The sequence below is a fragment of the Danio rerio genome, chromosome 9 (assembly GCF_052040795.2).
Source record: "Danio rerio strain M-AB ecotype USA chromosome 9, GRCz13ab, whole genome shotgun sequence".
Classification (NCBI taxonomy): Eukaryota; Metazoa; Chordata; class Actinopteri; order Cypriniformes; family Danionidae; genus Danio; species Danio rerio.
Genome location: NC_141029.1, coordinates 25,734,848 through 25,753,051, shown reverse-complemented (window position 1 = coordinate 25,753,051; position 18,204 = coordinate 25,734,848). Strand labels below are relative to the sequence as shown.

At 35.8% G+C, this 18,204-nt stretch overlaps 2 protein-coding genes and 1 non-coding gene across 3 annotated transcripts; 2 read left to right on the top strand and 1 right to left on the bottom strand.

Moving 5' to 3' along the window:
* Positions 1-946: 946 nt before the first annotated feature.
* On the top strand, positions 947-11,533 carry wdfy2 (WD repeat and FYVE domain containing 2). Its single transcript, NM_205745.1, is given in 12 exon segments — positions 947-1,302; positions 4,242-4,309; positions 5,342-5,415; positions 5,513-5,567; positions 6,212-6,362; positions 7,109-7,221; positions 8,205-8,331; positions 8,418-8,523; positions 8,646-8,747; positions 9,849-9,979; positions 10,056-10,164; positions 10,883-11,533. Coding segments are annotated over 12 exon segments (1,203 nt in total). The 5' UTR covers positions 947-1,165; the 3' UTR covers positions 10,913-11,533.
* Positions 11,534-12,486: 953 nt separating this feature from the next.
* dhrs12 (dehydrogenase/reductase (SDR family) member 12) lies at positions 12,487-16,550 on the bottom strand. The gene is given in 10 exon segments (NM_001076557.1): positions 12,487-13,211; positions 13,365-13,502; positions 14,246-14,336; positions 14,665-14,769; positions 15,038-15,099; positions 15,302-15,383; positions 15,677-15,769; positions 15,873-15,955; positions 16,206-16,339; positions 16,493-16,550. Coding segments are annotated over 10 exon segments (957 nt in total). The 5' UTR covers positions 16,549-16,550; the 3' UTR covers positions 12,487-13,098.
* Positions 16,551-17,546: 996 nt separating this feature from the next.
* On the top strand, positions 17,547-17,656 carry trnal-caa (transfer RNA leucine (anticodon CAA)). Its single transcript has 2 exons — positions 17,547-17,584; positions 17,611-17,656. It is a non-coding gene; the product is annotated as a tRNA-Leu (tRNA).
* The last annotated feature ends 548 nt before the right edge of the window (positions 17,657-18,204 follow it).

Here is an 18,204-nt window from a genome sequence, read left to right as displayed (position 1 = left end):
GAAGGTTTGCTGGTTTGAGCCCCAGCTGGCTTAGTTGGCATTTCTGTGTGGAGTTTGTGTTTCCGTGGGTTTCCTCCAGGTGCTCCGGTTTCCCCTAGAGTTCAAAGATATGCAGCAAAGGTGAATTAAATAAACTAAATTAGCTGTAGTGTATGAGTGTGAATGTAAGAGTGGGTGTTTCCTGGTGTTGGGTTGCAGCTGGAGGGGCATCCGCTGTGTAAAACATATGCTGGATAAGTTGCCGGTTCATTCTGCTGTGGCGATCCCTATTTAATTAAGGCACAAAAAGAAAATGAATGAATGAATGTATAAACATGTATAATGCTCATAATATAAATGGGTAACATTTTCATGGTTTACATAATCACAAATCCATCACAAAAACAGTAAACTGCATTTTTTTCTTCTTCAGAACACTTTTGTATAATCAGAATACATTAACTAAATATTGTAATTTAGATTATATTACTGATTTGTAATCATTTTAAGTAATCCAATGTGTAAGTAATATATGTATAAATAAATAAGTCAACCAAATTAACAGCACTCTACAGAGATTATAACTAGTCAATAACAGGGTTGTGATGGTTTCTTGTAGACTGTCACTGGAGGATGTACAGTAGCCTGATTCTGTGGTGTCGGAATACACATGATAAGGCCTTACTATAAATAGAACAATTTCCACTTTGTGGGTTTTATTATTTACCCAAAAGTAAAAAAAAAAAAAAAAAAAAAAAAAAAAAAAAAAAAAAACTAATAACTAATCTAACATAATGATTAATTTAATAGTTTCATTTGAGCAAACAGCATTGTAGGTGCAATGGTGCAATGAACCAAAGTATGTGATGTTAACATAACCATATGTAAATAAAAAGAGAGAAAAAACTTCCGGTTTTACAAGTATGGCATTCGTCTGCGTCAACGCTGCACATCGCAAACGCATTCATCTGTGATTTACTCCGAAGTCGGATCGTCTGCGTCTATGGGAGCTGAAAGCAGACCGTAAGCATCGTGGTATATAGATCGCGTGTGACTGTAAACAGAACAGGCTGAGAGGTAAATCAGCTGACCTGCAGCATCTCTGACTCTGACCGCATTTCACCGCGCTGCAGGTCTGTGTTATGCTGCCGAAAGAGGCTTCAGGTGTCGGACAAACTACGGCGCCATGGCGGCAGAGATTCATCCCCGCCCGCAGACACGCAAGCCCGTCCTGCTGAGCAAGATCGAGGGTTTCCAAGATGTGGTGAACACGGCTGTGATCATCCCCAAAGAGGACGGCGTTATCAGCGTATCTCAAGACAGGTCAGAACACGTTTGATTAGAAACCCAAAACAATGACTTACATTGCAGTGCGCACTACAGACGGTAATCTTATAAGCGCCGCTGACATCTTAATAAGTAGACTGTAATATAAAATGTGACATGTTAAGTACTGTCGTGGAATACAGATTAGGCACACTTGTCTTATGCTAAATAAACGACAATTGGTGTATATAAGAGTATAATCTCCAACTGACTTTAGACAGGTAATGTAAATTAATTTGATAATAATAATAAGTATATAACTTATATATGTGTGTGTTTAATGTGTTGAAGTGCTGCACTGAAGCATATTTCTGAAGCGCGTGACTACCTTTTCCTTTCCTGCCTAAAAACACTGACAAAAGCAGAACGCTTTTAGCTCTGGGCTGTAGAGTATTTCATTATATATAACCTTATATAACCTACTGAAAAATATACCAAAAAAACAATTTGATGAAGGAATCACTTATTTCAATCAGTAAGGTACAGGCTGTGGACGAAAAACACCCCTGCCAGTTTCGTTTACATTAATTATGGAAAGGTTAGAAGAATAATAACTTATTATTAAGTAATGTCCATTAGTAATGCTGTTAATCAAAAAGAAATAGCTTTAGGCTGTTATTGTTTTGTTTATTCTATAATATATTTGATTAAAATTATGAAAAACAGTTCAGTGTTCTGAGGAAATGATAGATCAGCAATATTGTGAGGAAAATGATTTAATGTTTAAAAAGTGTTAGTAGATTTATGAAGAAAGGATTTGGTTGAAAATAACTATAGGCACATTTGTTTAAATTATTAAATTATTATTTAAGACATAGAGGAGAGAGGGGCACAAAGTAACACTTTTTGGTTTTGGCCAAATATTAAACAAAGTTATGGGGTTAGAACAAATAAGCACTGAAAGTGTGACGACGGGATCTATGGTTTCTGTGTAGTATTGCCAAAAGTGCCAGGAGTAAAAATGTTACTATTTCTAGTGTGTGTTTCTGTGTGTTTGCATGTTCTCCGTGCATTCCTGTGGGTTTCCTCCGCGTGCTCCTGTTTCCCCCACAGTCCAAAGACATGCGGTACAGGTGAATTAGGTAGGCTAAATTTTTCGTAGTGTATGAGTGTGTGTGTGTGGATGTTTCCCAGAGATGAGTTGCGGCTGGAAGGGCACCTGCTGCATAAAAACTTACTGGATAAGTTGGCGGTTCATTCAACTGTTTCGACCCCGGATTAATAAAGGGACTAAGCTGAAAAGAAAATGAATGAATAAATGAATATTTCCTCAGTACTTTATTATCCATTATTATACACTGCATTTATTTGCATCATTAGCAAAATAAAAAAATCTGTTAAATATTTTCTATTAAAAAAAACATTTTATTTTCAAAAAGTTCTCAACATTACATTCAAAAATTGTTTTGTTTGTTTAAACAGTGTCCAACAGTGTCTGGCTTAATTATAACACCCTGTTGCAACAAACCCCGCTGTATCGTGTTTTCCTCAAAACTGGCTAGCAGTCCCTGTGTACAATATAAAATTTGACTTGCATACTTTTACAGTTTTTTTGAAAGAAAAATATATAGTATAATAGAAAATACTATCTCTCGTAGAATCTTTATATTTTTTTTGGGCTAAAACCTAGTCCTTGTTAACATTAAAAATAATGATAAAAAATATAAAATAAAATAAATAAACTAAAATAAATGGTCTGTTTAAAAAATATTGTTTACAACATTATTAAACATATAGATATTTGCTTGTGGACATCCAATGCTGTAACAGTGTAACATACAAAAAAGGTTATCTATGGAATCATTGAACCAACCTGAATGAATCTTAGATATTTACTTTGAATTCAGAACTCCAGTTCAAACTGAGATGTTTCACAGTTCAGAGTACTGAGTGTCATATGACTGACTTTGCAAGCACACCTTCTGTTCAGGCAAATTAACACTCTAAAAGTGCAACAGAGGTCAATGTCAGACCCATGTTGACTTCTGTAACCAGACAGGAGAGCTTGTATGTTAGTCAGTACATGGTGAAATGCAGTGGGTGAGAAAGCATCTTATTTTACATTTGAAGGGTGAAAATAGCAAAACGTGGTTAAAGTGTGAGATAGTAGGGGCCCTATTGCAAAGATATCTTACTCTTGCTTCATACTTTTGTTCTTTAACAAGACAGAACATGGTATGGTGTTTACTTCAGACCAATGCACAGTTAATAGTTTTAAATTGTTAACACATTCAAAAATCATTTAACACACTTCAAAAAAAGTGTTTTTCATTTATTCATTTTCTTGTCGGCTTAGTCCCTTTATTAATCCGGGGTCGCCACAGTGGAATGAACCGCCAACTTATCCAGCAAGTTTTTACACAGCGGATGCCCTTCCAGTCGCAACCCATCTCTGGGAAACATTCACACACACTCATTCACATGCTATGGACAGTTTAGCCTACCCAATTCACCTGTACCGCATGTCTTTGGACTGTGGGGGAAACCGGAGCACCCGGAGAAAACCCACGCGAAGGCAGGGAGAACAAGCAAACTCCACACAGAAACGCCAACTGAGCCGAGGCTTGAACCCGCGACCCAGCAACCTTCTTGCTGTCAGGCGACAGCACTACCTACTGCGCCACTACCTCGCCCCTGTTTTTCATTCATACTTTTCAAAATACAGAATGCATACGGCCCATCCTACGATGTTGGCATCTCTGATCCCAGCCACAATTTTAGCTCCTTTTGTGGTCTTATTGTGTCTGGTGATTTAAAGTGATTTAGAGATCGATCTCAAACAGACATGTATACTTGCTTACAATTATGTTACTTGCTTATAATTACTCCTGGTAATTTGTGCATTGTTTTGCTTGTCACTTTGCTAACACAATGTATGTTGTGTGTACCTTCATGTAAATTTTGTAATCAAGCTTATTTATTTTAATTTGTTTTAGGACAATCCGTGTGTGGTTGAAGAGGGACAGTGGACAGTATTGGCCCAGTGTCTATCACACAATGCCTGGTGAGTTTTCAGCCCAACACAGCTTCTGGCAATTTTGCTAGAGTAGTAACATCGTATGAAAAACAATGCTAAAATTAGAAACCTGGTTTGAATATACAAGCTGCTTTTGTTTGGTTGAGTATTATGTGCTGTACATTGATCACCACTTTTAAAACATTTATTCCTGTTATTTTCTGCCAAAAACACTGCTTTCTATAGCATTAGGCTTATTAGGTTTATTCGCTTGCTTGGTAAAGTCCAAGTTTGCAGTGCACCAACATTTTTATTATGTATTACTCTTTTTGGTTGTCTATTGTCATGGATGTTTTTTTTCTTCTTGCTGTGTAAATGTTTACATTTTTCATGTACTTTAATCTGTTAATCTTAGGCAGACTCATGAGTATGTTTTAATCCATGTGATTTTGCTGTACCAAACAAAGCCTGATTGATCTGCTTTGGTTTTGTCAAACAGAAACTTATCATCGTGGGATTTATCCTTAAGCTTTGTTAATTTACTTCAGCAGTCAAAATAGATTGGTGAAAAAAGGATTAGAAAGAAGCAAACATATAGTATGTTTAGTCTCAAAGTTGTCAACTGCCAAAAAAAAGCCTTTTACGCAACAGTATATTGCAGTTAGGCCCCAAAAACAGCAACTACCTAAATGTATAAGCAACTTCTTTAAAAAAAAAAAAAAGCTGTAATTGTGGATGGCAACTGCTATGGTACTTGGCAATTTGAGTTTCTAGGCAGCTTTCTGGGTACCTGAGCTTGATATGGCTGAGAGTTATGGGACAGGTAACCACAGAACTTCAGGAATTTTACTATAAAAGTGTGAAATGTGAAGTGAAACTAGTTTAGACATGAAGTTCAGCTCATTTGCAGGTTCAGACAGTTTCATTTCTCAGCACTGACGGCCACATTGTTTACTTACTTTCTAGTTAACTTTTGCTGACTTTTTAAGAGGTGACTTTATTTGAGTGAGTGTGTTTAAAGTTTACTGCTGCTCGGTGGATTTTATGAAACAGATATTGATTCTCTTTCTTATGTTGCAGTTGCATGTTCATGCATGTCATTTAACCCAGAGACAAGGAGGATCTCCGTAGGGTTGGAAAATGGCACTGTGTCGGTATGTCAAATTATTATTATTTCCAATCACAAAGTGCAGCTGCTGCGGTTCTCTTACACCTACTAAGGTTCATTAAGACAGGAGCTTCTCTTTGCAGGAGTTTGTTCTGTCAGAAGACTACAACCAAATGACTCCTGCTCGGACATATCAGGGTAAGTCACAAATCTAGTATCGCTTTTCATGTTTAACTCAACATTAATAAAATGAACATGTAGAGTTGTTATCACATTTATCTTCTCCTTTGATTTGAATTGTCAGAAAAATTTATTTATTCTGTTGATACCCTTAATTTGTTTGGTCTTTTGTTTGGATTTCCCCTTGTGGTTTATAATTATACATTCAAATGTTCTTTCCTATCCTACCTACAAAGAAACAAAAAATGATTTCAAATAATCTTTATGCGGGGTGACCTATCCTTTAGGTCCATGCTATGTGAGAAAATGCAGATGATTGATATTCTAGTTTCTTCAATATATCAGCAACCAAAGAACAAAAGGCACCTATTCTGAACGTTCATCTCACAGTTACAATGTCTCATTAGGGCCTGAATTGACAAGCTAACCTTCTTTAAAACGCATGGCCTATCCCAGCACAGAAAATTGATAGCATTATTGATGCACAGAGGGCAGTGCAATAATGGCTGTGATTTTAAGTGTGGTGGTTTGTTCCTGAAATTGTGTCATTAGTTGCTCTGTTTTGTATTAGTTTGAATGGGAGAGCATGCTTGAATTTTTGAATGCAGTAAAGTGAGCTGTCTGTGCTTTGCACATTGTCTTTTGTCTCTTGTTTGTGTTAGCTCATCAGGGTGGCGTGACCGTGGTGCTGTTTGTCTTAGAGATGGAGTGGGTTCTAAGCACAGGTCAGGACAAGAGCTTTACGTGGCACTGCTCGGAGAGCGGACAGCAGCTGGGCACATACAGGACCACAGCATGGGTGTCTGGACTACAGTATCCATTCATACACCAGTCCACAATACATGCCCATTTATAACCAGACATTATAAATTATGGTCATGAATTAGTCTAGCTTTCAATGTTTGCAGATAACTCTGCCCTTTGATGAAAGATTAAATTGACTTTATTATGTTGCTTATTATAGGTAATAAGCTGTCTTATACAATTGCCCATCTTTCCAATCATATCAATAAAAACACAAATAATTAACTTAAATGTAAAGTATGCACAATAGTATTACTAATATACCTAGATAAAGAGACTGAACATTTACTCACCCTCATGCTCAAAACCAGTTTGGGTTACATCCTGTAATATATGAACAATATGACAATATGTGGTAGAAACTTGCTTCTGTAGAGAGCACAATGTCTGAAGAACATTAGGGATTAAATTACTTTAATGTTTTTTTCTGTAGTGCACACAAAATTAATAATATTTTAATGTAATTAAAATTTAGAAATGTGTAGCAGTTCTACAAAAGTAGCTCATGGGCAGTTTATGCTGTGGTATCATCAACTTATGTTTAAAACAGACCTTATTTTAGTTGTTAATTGAACATTCATTATTAAGTCAAATGTTTTTTTTTCCTCCAAGTTCAGACACCATTCCTGCAACACTTTGGGCTGTAAACTTCATTTTTTTCTCAGGTGCATCTCTACAGTAATCATTTAGATAGCTTAGATTCTGGTGGGGGTTCAGGACTTTTACAGCTTGTGCTTCTTGACATTCTGTGTAAGATTTGATGTGGAAACCAGACATGCCTTCGTGGGAGATCATTCTGGGCAAGTGACAATCCTAAAGCTGGAACAGGACAACTGCAGCCTGGTCACCACATTTAAAGGCCACACAGGTGCTTACACAGACAGCACACTGCAACAATAAGACACATGATGAAATAGATTTTTTTTCAAAGGAATTAGCACTTTCATCATTTGCCCTGTTACATTTAGGTTTTTTTAACCAATTCAGATGGTTACCTTTACTAAGAAATATGGCCTTGTATCAAAAGCAAAATTTAAACAACAAACTCATAGAAGATCAGCAAAGAAGTTACCTAAAACCTAGCAACCTTGCAAGCAACAAACAGGTTTGAGGTGAAAGCAGATTGTGAGCACACATCAGCTTATTGTCCAAAATGCACTAATAATTAATATTTAAATGACTGCCTCTTATCATTCCATTGTGGATGCCGTCCCCTGGTGGTTGGATGATAACTGACTCTGCTATAACATTGCTTTTCTGCCTAAATTGTCCCAAAAATGTTTAAATCCAAAAGTTTAAAAACTTTTCTCATTATATACATTGCAGCTTTGTTTTTTTTTTTTGGAAAGTGAATAAAACAGGTTAAGAAATAGGTCTCTGTAAACCTTTCCTTTTTGAGAGCCTATTCTGCTCTGATTGGTCAGATGGCTAAACACTATTTATCATTACCTGTCATCTTAATTTTAGCTTCAGATGGGGCATCCTTCTGAACACAGGAATACGAACAGTAACAGATTTTACTATATCAACCCAGTAAAGACCAAAGGCTGGTATTATGCAAATTAAACAAAAAGTACATTTTCACAAAGTAACATGAATTACATACAACTTGTTTCAGATACTTCAAAACATTTTTTTTTCTTTTGGGAGACAATCACTTTGTTCAGTGAACATTAAACATATTTTGTAGATCTACAAACCACCACTTTGCAGAGATTTTTTAAAAGCACAAGTATTTTAATATTCATGGATGCATCCACACAATACTGTTTAACGGTAAAATGCACACTACAACTGATCCGGCAAATGACCATATTGTTGACAGATTTATGTGTGTAATTATGCGTGCAGGCAATGTTACGGCCTTGTGTTGGGATCCCGTACAAAGGGTTTTATTTTCTGGAAGTTCAGATCATTCAATCATCATGTGGGACATTGGAGGCCGAAAAGGAACAGCCATTGAACTGCAGGGCCACAAGTAGGTTTGAACTGTTGTCTTGTGTTTGAGAGCAGGATAAGTCAAGTCAAGCTTGTCATGTCCTGCAATTTGTGTGTGTGTGACAGTGATAAAGTGCAGGGTTTGTGTTACGCTCCTCACACTCGTCAGCTCATTTCCTGTGGCTCAGATGGGGGAATCGTTATCTGGAATATGGACGTCACTCGACAAGAGGTGAGAGAATCCTAGTGTAAGAATGAAGCGTTTAGCACAAAGCGGACTAACAACAGGATGTGTGCCATTTACGTTACATGTGTCTGTTCAGATAGCTTGAGCATGTCTGTTCTGTGTCTCAGACCCCAGAGTGGCTTGACAGTGACTCGTGTCAGAAGTGTGAACAGCCTTTCTTCTGGAATTTCAAACAGATGTGGGACAGTAAGAAAATTGGCTTGCGGCAGGTACAGCACGAATATAGATCTTAATAAAATTTGAAGCTAGGTATGTTTAGTTGGGAAGTATAAAATAAGATCTTTTATAGAATAATATTGAGTACAATTGAAAAGTTTAGGATTTGTATTTTCTTTTTTTAAATTAATGTCTTTACTCTCGTTAAATTATTTTAATGCAGCCCTACTGATTAAATGGATTACTATCCTCAAAGTGCATAGTTAGGGAAAAAAAGAGATAATTTGAAAGTTTCTCTTGATTTAGCAGCTATGCATTTGAGTTAAATGTTAGTTTTTATCTGATAACATCTCTTCTCAATTCTAAATAAAAAGAAATACTGTAATTTAAAGTGTTTTTTCCTGGAAATGTCAATTAGTTCGATAAACAAATGTTTTGTTGAGAGGTTCTTTAATCAAATATTGTTTTCAAACTCTTCTGAATTTAAAACGTTGGAATTCATTCATTTTCTTATCAGCTTAGTCCCTTTATTAATCCGGTTGAACCGCCAACTTATCCAGCAAGTTTTACGCTGCAGATGCCCTTTCAGCCGCAACCCATCTCTGGGAAACATACACACACACTCATACACTACGGACAATTTAGCCTACCCAATTCACCTGTACCGCATGTCTTTGAACTGTTGGGGAAACCGGAGCACCCGGAGGAAACCCATGCGACTGCAGGGAGAACATGCAATCTCCACACAGAAAGGCCAACTGACCCAGCCGAGGCTTAAATGACAAACCTTCTGTTGTGAGGCGACAGCACTACCTACTGCGCCACCCAAAGTTGGAATTATTTTGCCTAAAATTATTTAAACATTGGGTCTTTATAATTATTTAATGCAAATAAATAAATAAAAATTAAATACATTATTATGAATTTGAATAAAAATGTATGTAGTTTATAGAATAGAACTATAATGGGTTAACTCTATCACAATTGTAAATGTAAATCAAAAGAAACAAGTGGTGTCATAATTTTAGATAGATGTCTATTGATGAATGAACCTACAGGAAACATGAATTTTAATTGTTTTCATTTAGTTTAATAATAGTTTTGCAGTCTAATATACCATATGAAGCACCATGATTTTACTGTTTTTTTTTCAGCATCATTGTAGAAAATGTGGCCAGGCCGTGTGTGGCAAGTGTTCCTCGAAACGTTCCACAATTCCTCTCATGGGATTTGAGTTTGAGGTGCGGGTTTGTGACAGTTGTCATGACTTGATTACAGATGAGGAGTAAGTCAGATTCACACCATCTTAAATTTGTGTGTCTTAAATAGTAGAATCACCCAAAGCTTTTGTTGTTGTTCAGAAGGGCACCCACTGCCACATTCCATGACAGCAAGCACAGCATCGTACATATGCAGTATGAACCAACCAGAGGTTGGCTGCTCACCTCCGGCACAGACAAAGTCATTAAGGTCAGTCATTCATCTCACAAATGTTTCTGGATTTCTTTATTTACAATTTTTTTTCTCTGCATTTTAATGGTTGAATACCAGTTTAATAATCAAAAACTTCTGTGAAAACATGAATTATATATAAACAGTTAATTACTCTGTAGCAATAAGCCTGTATCAGAGTATATACAGGAATCAGAGAGTAAAATTTAATACCTTGTAAGACCTTTTTTAAGACTCTTTTCATACATTTTAAGACCTTATAACCACTTAAGGTTTCAGCCGGAAACAGTGGCACAATTTTAACTTGCAGTATATTTGCTAAATATTAATGTAAGAAACTAATCCAAAACTAAAACATTATTAAAAATCTATTAAATCTAGCAAACCTATAGAACTGCAGACATCTGCAGAATGGTGCTGTTTTGGTTACTGGATTAAACGAAGCAGCATGACGTCAAATCTAGCAGGATTTTATTGATTTCATAAACTACACAGCATCCTGATATTCGCAGATTTAATTCAGGCAAACTTTAGCATACAACCATACATTGCATGATCAAAAATGATATAACATTGAATACCTTAAAAATAGCATTTAAAACTTTGATACTTTTTAAGGGCCTTAAATTTTTCTACATTGATTAAATACTTTTTAAGACTCTGAGGACACCCTGTGTATATGCTCTTGATCAAGTGAAGTGTGGCTGTAGATTGAGTGTGGTGTGTGTTCATGCAGCTATGGGACATGACTCCAGTTGTGTCATGAGAATCAGCTAAATCATCTGCAAGCATCAGTGAACCAGAGCTGAACCTGAACCGAGAATCATGTTTGTGAAGAATGTTCGGAGGTTAGGTCACTTCCCGTGGTTGGATTCATCTCACGGAGGAAAAACTCAAGGATATCATGACTTTGAATTCAGCATGTGCGTTTGTACAGTATGTATTTGTGCATGTGGGTTATGGTAACCAATGTGTAAATATTGTTGTCTAAATCTGCTCATTTCAGGTTGTTTATATTGATATAAACCTGTGTTATGTTGTGTGTAAAAATATCTGCATTCATTTTGTCATCAAGAAATCCCTGTGTTATTGCATTAAAGCATGCTGGAAGTGTTTTTATATTCAAGTGCCTTTACTGCACCTCAATCAGTGGTTTAGGCATTGGAAAAAAACATCCACTATTGCCTCTTGGTCATGATCCACTAATCTGTTTGACTCTGTAAATGTAAGCACTTAATTTTACTGGTATTTTAACACCAGTAACTTTACCAGGATAATTAAACATGCACATATTTACAAATATTGTTGTTCATACAGGGTAAAAGTTCAGTGATGCTTCATTGTAATAACATTGTGTTTGATCTGATTAAAGCTGATGTTTCATATACATCTTATTACTGTAGAAACTCTGTTGTATTTGGTTCAACATTGGCTCAGAAAATGTGATGGTGGTTTAAAACATAATTTGATTGCCATCAGGCATAAATGCATATATTGACCCACAGTGACTTTACAAAGTGAGTTTCCTTTAGCTTGATTTGGGCATTACACTATATGAAAAACACTACTTGTTTACAAAGCACAGAGATAAACAGCGGGAGTGACAATTATTTGCAAATGCAGAGGTTGAATTTTAAACTCGGGTTTTGTAAGGATTTATTTAATGGAAGGGTTTTATTTTGTATTATTTATAAAGTTCATTTGAAAAGTACAGTGCTGTTCACACCTGTAAGGCGAGTAAGGATTTTCGAAAAATCTTTTAACGCTTTTATGCTCACCAAGACATCATTTATGAGGTTTTCTATTCTTTAAATTGTCATTTATGAAAGTCATGATCCTTCAGAAATCATTAAATGCACATGATTTGTTGATCAAATAAAAAATTAAAATGGGTGTCCTGTTTAAATTTTTATGTAAACTGCATTTTTATAGAATTCTGTGAGAATGGGATGTTCAACAGGGCCATACTGTCACTTTTGATCAATTTATTGCATCCTGATCACAAATAAAATTGACCAATTGTATAAATGCTAATAATGACAATGTTCACCATGTATTAAAAAGCTTGTTTGTATTCCTAGTATACAATTCCTCTGGTTTAGTTTCAACATACACAATTAACACATGGATTCAAGTTGTTTTCTGAAGTACATATATGTTACTACAAATGTAAAATTGCCCCAAATTATATTGTTCATTTAATTTTTTTTTAATTACAAAAACTACATATCAATAGCCACACATTGGCATTAAAAATATATATATTTTTAATTAATAATTATATTTTCTAGTTATTAATGAGTTAGTAAATTTGAGAAACATGTGGATGCGGGACAAACACAAAATCTATAACATTTATTTATTTATTCAATATGATATTTGTTCACACAGTGATATATTGTCATGATAATATGACTAGTATGTCTTACGCAGCTATTCAGTCTTGAAATCACTTTGTAGGCCAGCAAGAGGCCAATTTAAAACTGATTCAATTTTGGAATAGCAGGTTTAGATTTAGGAATAAAATCTTTGGTTATTTAGAGATTGCAAAAGTTGTCTGATTAATCAACAGTGCAAACTTTGTTGTACTTCATTTTTAACAATTTTCTGAAAAAACAAAAAAGCAGCTTTAACATTGATGCTTCAAATATGATTAGGTGCAATGCATGTAAACAACATTGATAACATTTTACTTGAGAAACTCCATATTCCAACATTTCATTAGCAGAAATGGGTGTTTTAGTGTCTCAACTAATAGAGTAGAGTAATGAATAGGAGTGTAGATTTTCAGAATATTGGAAAATAAGCACCAGCAAACAATTCAGGTTGTTGTGGTTAATCCTTTTTGTTACATCTTTGCAATTCTTACCATTATTAAGAATGAATATCAGTCTCTTAGTGGAATGATGAGTACACTTCAGATTTGGCTGCTGAAATTTGAAACTCAACTGATTAGTTCTTGAATTTGTCAGCCAGCTCCTCCAACAGGTTCATCAATTTCTGGTCTTCAGCTGGAGGAGTTTTGGAGAAGGCCAAAGGCAAATGTGTAGAAACCGCTTTTCTGTCTGCAGATGTAAATGTTTTTGAAAGATTTTTAGTTATTTGTTAAAGAGACATGTAGTCTGCTGTACAGAGGCATGTTGTTTAATGTGCACAGAATATTAAAGCATGCCTTCTGCAACATGACAAGTAGCTATGCAGATTAAAAACTTCTTGACCTTGAAAGAAGAGGCCACTGGGTTGTCTGCTGGCAGCATCCGATACGGCCAGCCACACCACTGTGTCAGCACCCTGCGCTTCAGTGCGCAGCTTATTCTTCATTTTCTCATAAAAATCAGGCATGGATGAGCGTACAGCTGTCAAAAGGGCAAGAAAAATTTTAGTGGCTGACATTGAAAGATAACTTTGACATCTATGGCAAACCATTTAACAATTATACTGTAAACCTTTTTAGTATGTATTAGTACCTATTAGTCCATATTACCTATTAAATAGATGGCAATGCTTGTCATTGCATACCAGTACACACTTCACTAATAAATAGTAACTATTCTTTTGTCATCTGACTTTCCATTTTTGTCTTTGACTTCTGTATGAGGATATGTCAAGATATCAACTATATGATAACTAAACTACTCTGTTTTGACTAGTTCTAATTTTTAGATACTAGTACTTTTTCATTAGGCACTCAAATCTAATAATTAGATGCTTATTTGTTACAGACTATTGCTTTTTGATTAGCTACTAGTAGGCTATCTAATCAATAGATACTAGAACAACTGGTGGCACTTTATTTTAGTCCAGTTCCTCATTTATATACTTTGTACTTATCATAGTCATTACATAAACAGGGTAATAAGTAGGTACGATCCCTAAACCTAACCATAAACCAGTTACCTTATACAGCGCAGTACTTTCTTAGGCAAGTACACTATTGTACAGGCAGTAGTATACTTAATGGAAAATTTACTAGTATTGAATAAAGAAGTAGAAGAACATACTCGTAGTAGATAGTAGTAAATTTCCATAGATTGAACATTAAAACGACTTGCCATAACACAGAGTCTACAAGAGGATGACTTAGACACAAGCTGCCCACCTGGAGTGTCTGCCCAGCCTGGATGCATGGAGGAGAAGTGGATTTCTTTGTGCTGAGTTGCCCATAGTTCAGTCATGATCACCTGTTGCCTCTGAAAAAGGTCACAAACACTTAAAAACTCTGGCGTCTTTACTTAAATTACCGTTAACAACAATTCATCAAAACAATGTATGCAGTGAATCAGCTCCATCTGTGTAAAAAATAATGATCACTGTAACAAAGGTAGGCTGGGGATGCTGCTGGAACCTGTTGTTATGCGCCACTATTATTGTTAACAGCAATGGACTGGATTGATTAGCCAGCAAAAATATAAGAGCAACATTTACTCATTGATAGATTCTAATAATAGAATACTTGTATAATGTGAGAGACAGAGCAAAGTTTGCTCACTGGAAAACAAAAAACAATTGTGATAGTACCTTGTTTTGTGCATAAGCCATGGTGCCATCAAAAGAACCTTTTTCAAACTGAAGGTCCTCCACATTTAATTTCTGAACCAGCATTCCACCAGACGACACAGTGATCTGTTAAAACAATGATAATAATGGATTTTCAGAAATCTGTAATGAATTATTATATAAGAAATAGATAACTAAATTGAAGTGTAAAGCTTTGGGGAAAATTTGTTTTTGAATAATGAACTTGCAAACATGTCAGTAAAGTCATGCATATCTGGAAACTTTATGAGTGTAAATGTAAGAATAAAGAAATATATGGTGGCATTGTGCAAATGGCAAGTTTTACTACATAATTCATTGAGACGCACAAGAGAATGTATTTCTTCTCACTTACCACTCTGGGATTTTCTGACCTCTTCAGTGTTGGAATCAGTGCTGTTGTCAGTATATAGGTCCCTGTAAAATAAACAAAGTATGCATGCCAATCTCTTATTTTTCCATTTGTAACAGGTAACACTAAAAGCTCTGTAAAAAACCAAGGTATCCTAATATCATAAAATAGGCAAAATAGAATGCCACCTTTTGTGGTGCACAATATGAAAAAAAGTAAAGATGTGATCAGTATGAAATTAGTAAAAATATTAATTAACTTTCATACCAAGTGTGTTTGTCGCAAAGTTCTTCTCCAAGCCATCCTCAGTCAGTTCTCTTTGATTGACCATGCAACCTGCATTATTGATCTATGGTAATAAATAAGTGGATAAACAATCCAATAGTACAGACAACTTGATAACACACTTATGATACATACATTTTACACACTACAATGGTTGTGATGATGAATGCAAACCACTCATAGCTAGACAACTTAAATATGATACTTAGAGGTAGATAAAAGATCGTTCTGTTGAAATAATTTGATATAACTTATGAAAAAAAGCAATCACTGCATAGTGTTTGAGCACTTTCATGCTGTGGCCACCACAATTTAGCAACAATAAGTCTGCTTTATACATTACACACTCTAATTTACCAGAACATGTAGATTATGGTTCTGAGAAAAACCACTGGCAAACTCCCACACTTTCCTGGGGCTGGACATATCAACTAAGTGAACATGGACATTCTGAAAGCACAGGAGAGACACAAACTCGCTGTTTTGTTTTTTTTTTTTTAGATACAAATGACAAAATTATTGAAATGGCACAGTTGTGGCTTTGAAAATATACCTCACTTTTACTTTGCTCCACAATGTCTTTTCTGGCCTCCTCTGCGCGATCTTTATTTCTGCATACCAGGTGTACAGTCCCACCTGAAGCAAAACAAAAAGGTTTAAATAAACTTGGAATTGCTTTGATTTTCTTCAATACTGCACTTCATCTGCCAGTAGGAGTCACTGTTGCGTTCCTTTTGTTGGTAAAGCTTTTGAACCTTTTCGTTAGGATTTTGATTGAATGAATGAATGAATGAACAAGGTCTTCACAGCTGCTCGGTTCTTGGACGGTCAGCTATAATGGCAGTAGTAGTCATTGTGCTGTATTTACAAAGACATGTTATCTCACCTCTTTTGGCGATTTCGTAGGCGGCGGCTTTACCGATGCCGCTGTTCGCCCCGGTGATGATGAACGAGCGGCCGTTTACGCTCACATCCAGATCGGCCGCAGTGAAGCGCCTCTCCGCCGCCTCATAACCGCTCCTGAGGACAGTTTAACGTAACCAGATTTGATTTTACTGCAGACACTAACGTTACCGAGGGTGACATTTTAGAAAAGAAGCGTTCATATGACTTGTGCTTATCAGAGTGTAGGGCAAGCAGAGACTAAAGTAAAAAGTATAACTGATGACTTACTTCGTATATTCCTGTAGACCCTTCAGGAACCAAACGGTGTTTCGGTAGAAAGACATCTTTACGGTTTCACTAACGGTGTCATAACATACTACAACCGACTACAACAAGCACGTTATCAAGCGCCACGCCCCTGTAGCGTTTAGTAACAGATCACGTGTTAAGTGTGTTGTAAGTAGAGTTGCCAAGTCCGCAGTTTTCAAGTACAATTTGGATTACTCACTGTTTGGCTGAGTTAAATGAAATGCTTTTACTGAAATGTTTATACTCCACAAGAGATTAAACTGTTGGAGGTGACGAGTTTTGCTAATATGGGAACCTGTAGAGTACTTAATCCAATGTGGCAAAATATGCAGCAGTTTGTATAGTACTATGATCAGTTTTAGCTTGTCTGTAATGAAAACAATAAATAATTAAAGCTGTACTGATTGTATTTATTTAGATGATTGAAAGTTACATTTGGCCAGGTATAGCAAATGCACTTAAACAAATTTTTATTTTATTTTAGAAATGATACTTTTCTTCAACCCCTCTTCAGTCTTCAACCTGGCTCCTGGAGCAGTTAACGTTTTAGGACAGCAGGCAGGGTAGACACTGAGCAAATGTTAACAAAGTTCAATGGAGAAAATGAAACATATTTACTGGGGGACTTTCATTTGTCAACAATTAAGGGGCATTCTTAGATGATTTTTCAATCATAAGCCATCACATGCTCTGAACATCTGGCAACCCGGACTATAAGCGCGGATATACACATGCGCAAAAATCGATTTACATAATTTTTTTACTTTGTAAAACTGTGACGTGCACTTGTTTGAAATGGTTTCAAAAATGTATATGAACAGCAAGTAGGTCTATATTTTGATCATATAACAAACTGGTGTCATATTTTACACTAGGCTAAAAATGCTTAAGAGTTGATTATATAAACCGGTAGCTACCTTTAAAAAAGGTTCGGCTCACCTTTCTATTCTATGCATTCATTTTGAAAGACAACTAGTGCAGCTCAGGCAAACTTTTAAATATGTATGTCCTTTTTGTCCCCAGCACATCAGTTGTCAGGATGGCCGAGTGGTCTAAGGCGCCAGACTCAAGGTTCAAACCTTCCCGTAAAAAGGGATTTCTGGTCTCCGAATGGAGGCGTGGGTTCGAATCCCACTTCTGACAGATCTTTTTCTCTTCATATTTCTAAAAATGTCATAGAATTTATTTATATAATTAAATGAAGCCAACTAAGGCGATACAGTAAGCACACTTGATATATTATTATTCAGCGATCAGTGTTTATTACATCAGATATCTTAATGACGCAAGATTGCTGATTACTAGTTTGTTCTTAAATTTTACGATGCAAATTAAGCATTTTAATCAGGCTTTTTCTGTGACTTTTTTCGTCAATTTCGCATTTGAGAGACATGTCCTTGTTTGTAATATTCTTCGAATTTATATTATGAGTTCCATAGCTTGTATAAAAGGCACTGTTGCAAATGCATTGAAGCTCCACGAGATGGTGCAAAACAGTCAATAGCGCTGCTGCTATACAACATCAAATGTGAAGACACAATATAAAATGCTCTTTACTTTAACATTGTGTATACAAACCATCTTTCATATTTACAACAATAATCATTTGACATAAAAAGGCTAAAATGAGCTATATGCCTCAAACAAATTGGTTTTACACTTTAATTAGTCTTTAAATAAAAAAATATTAT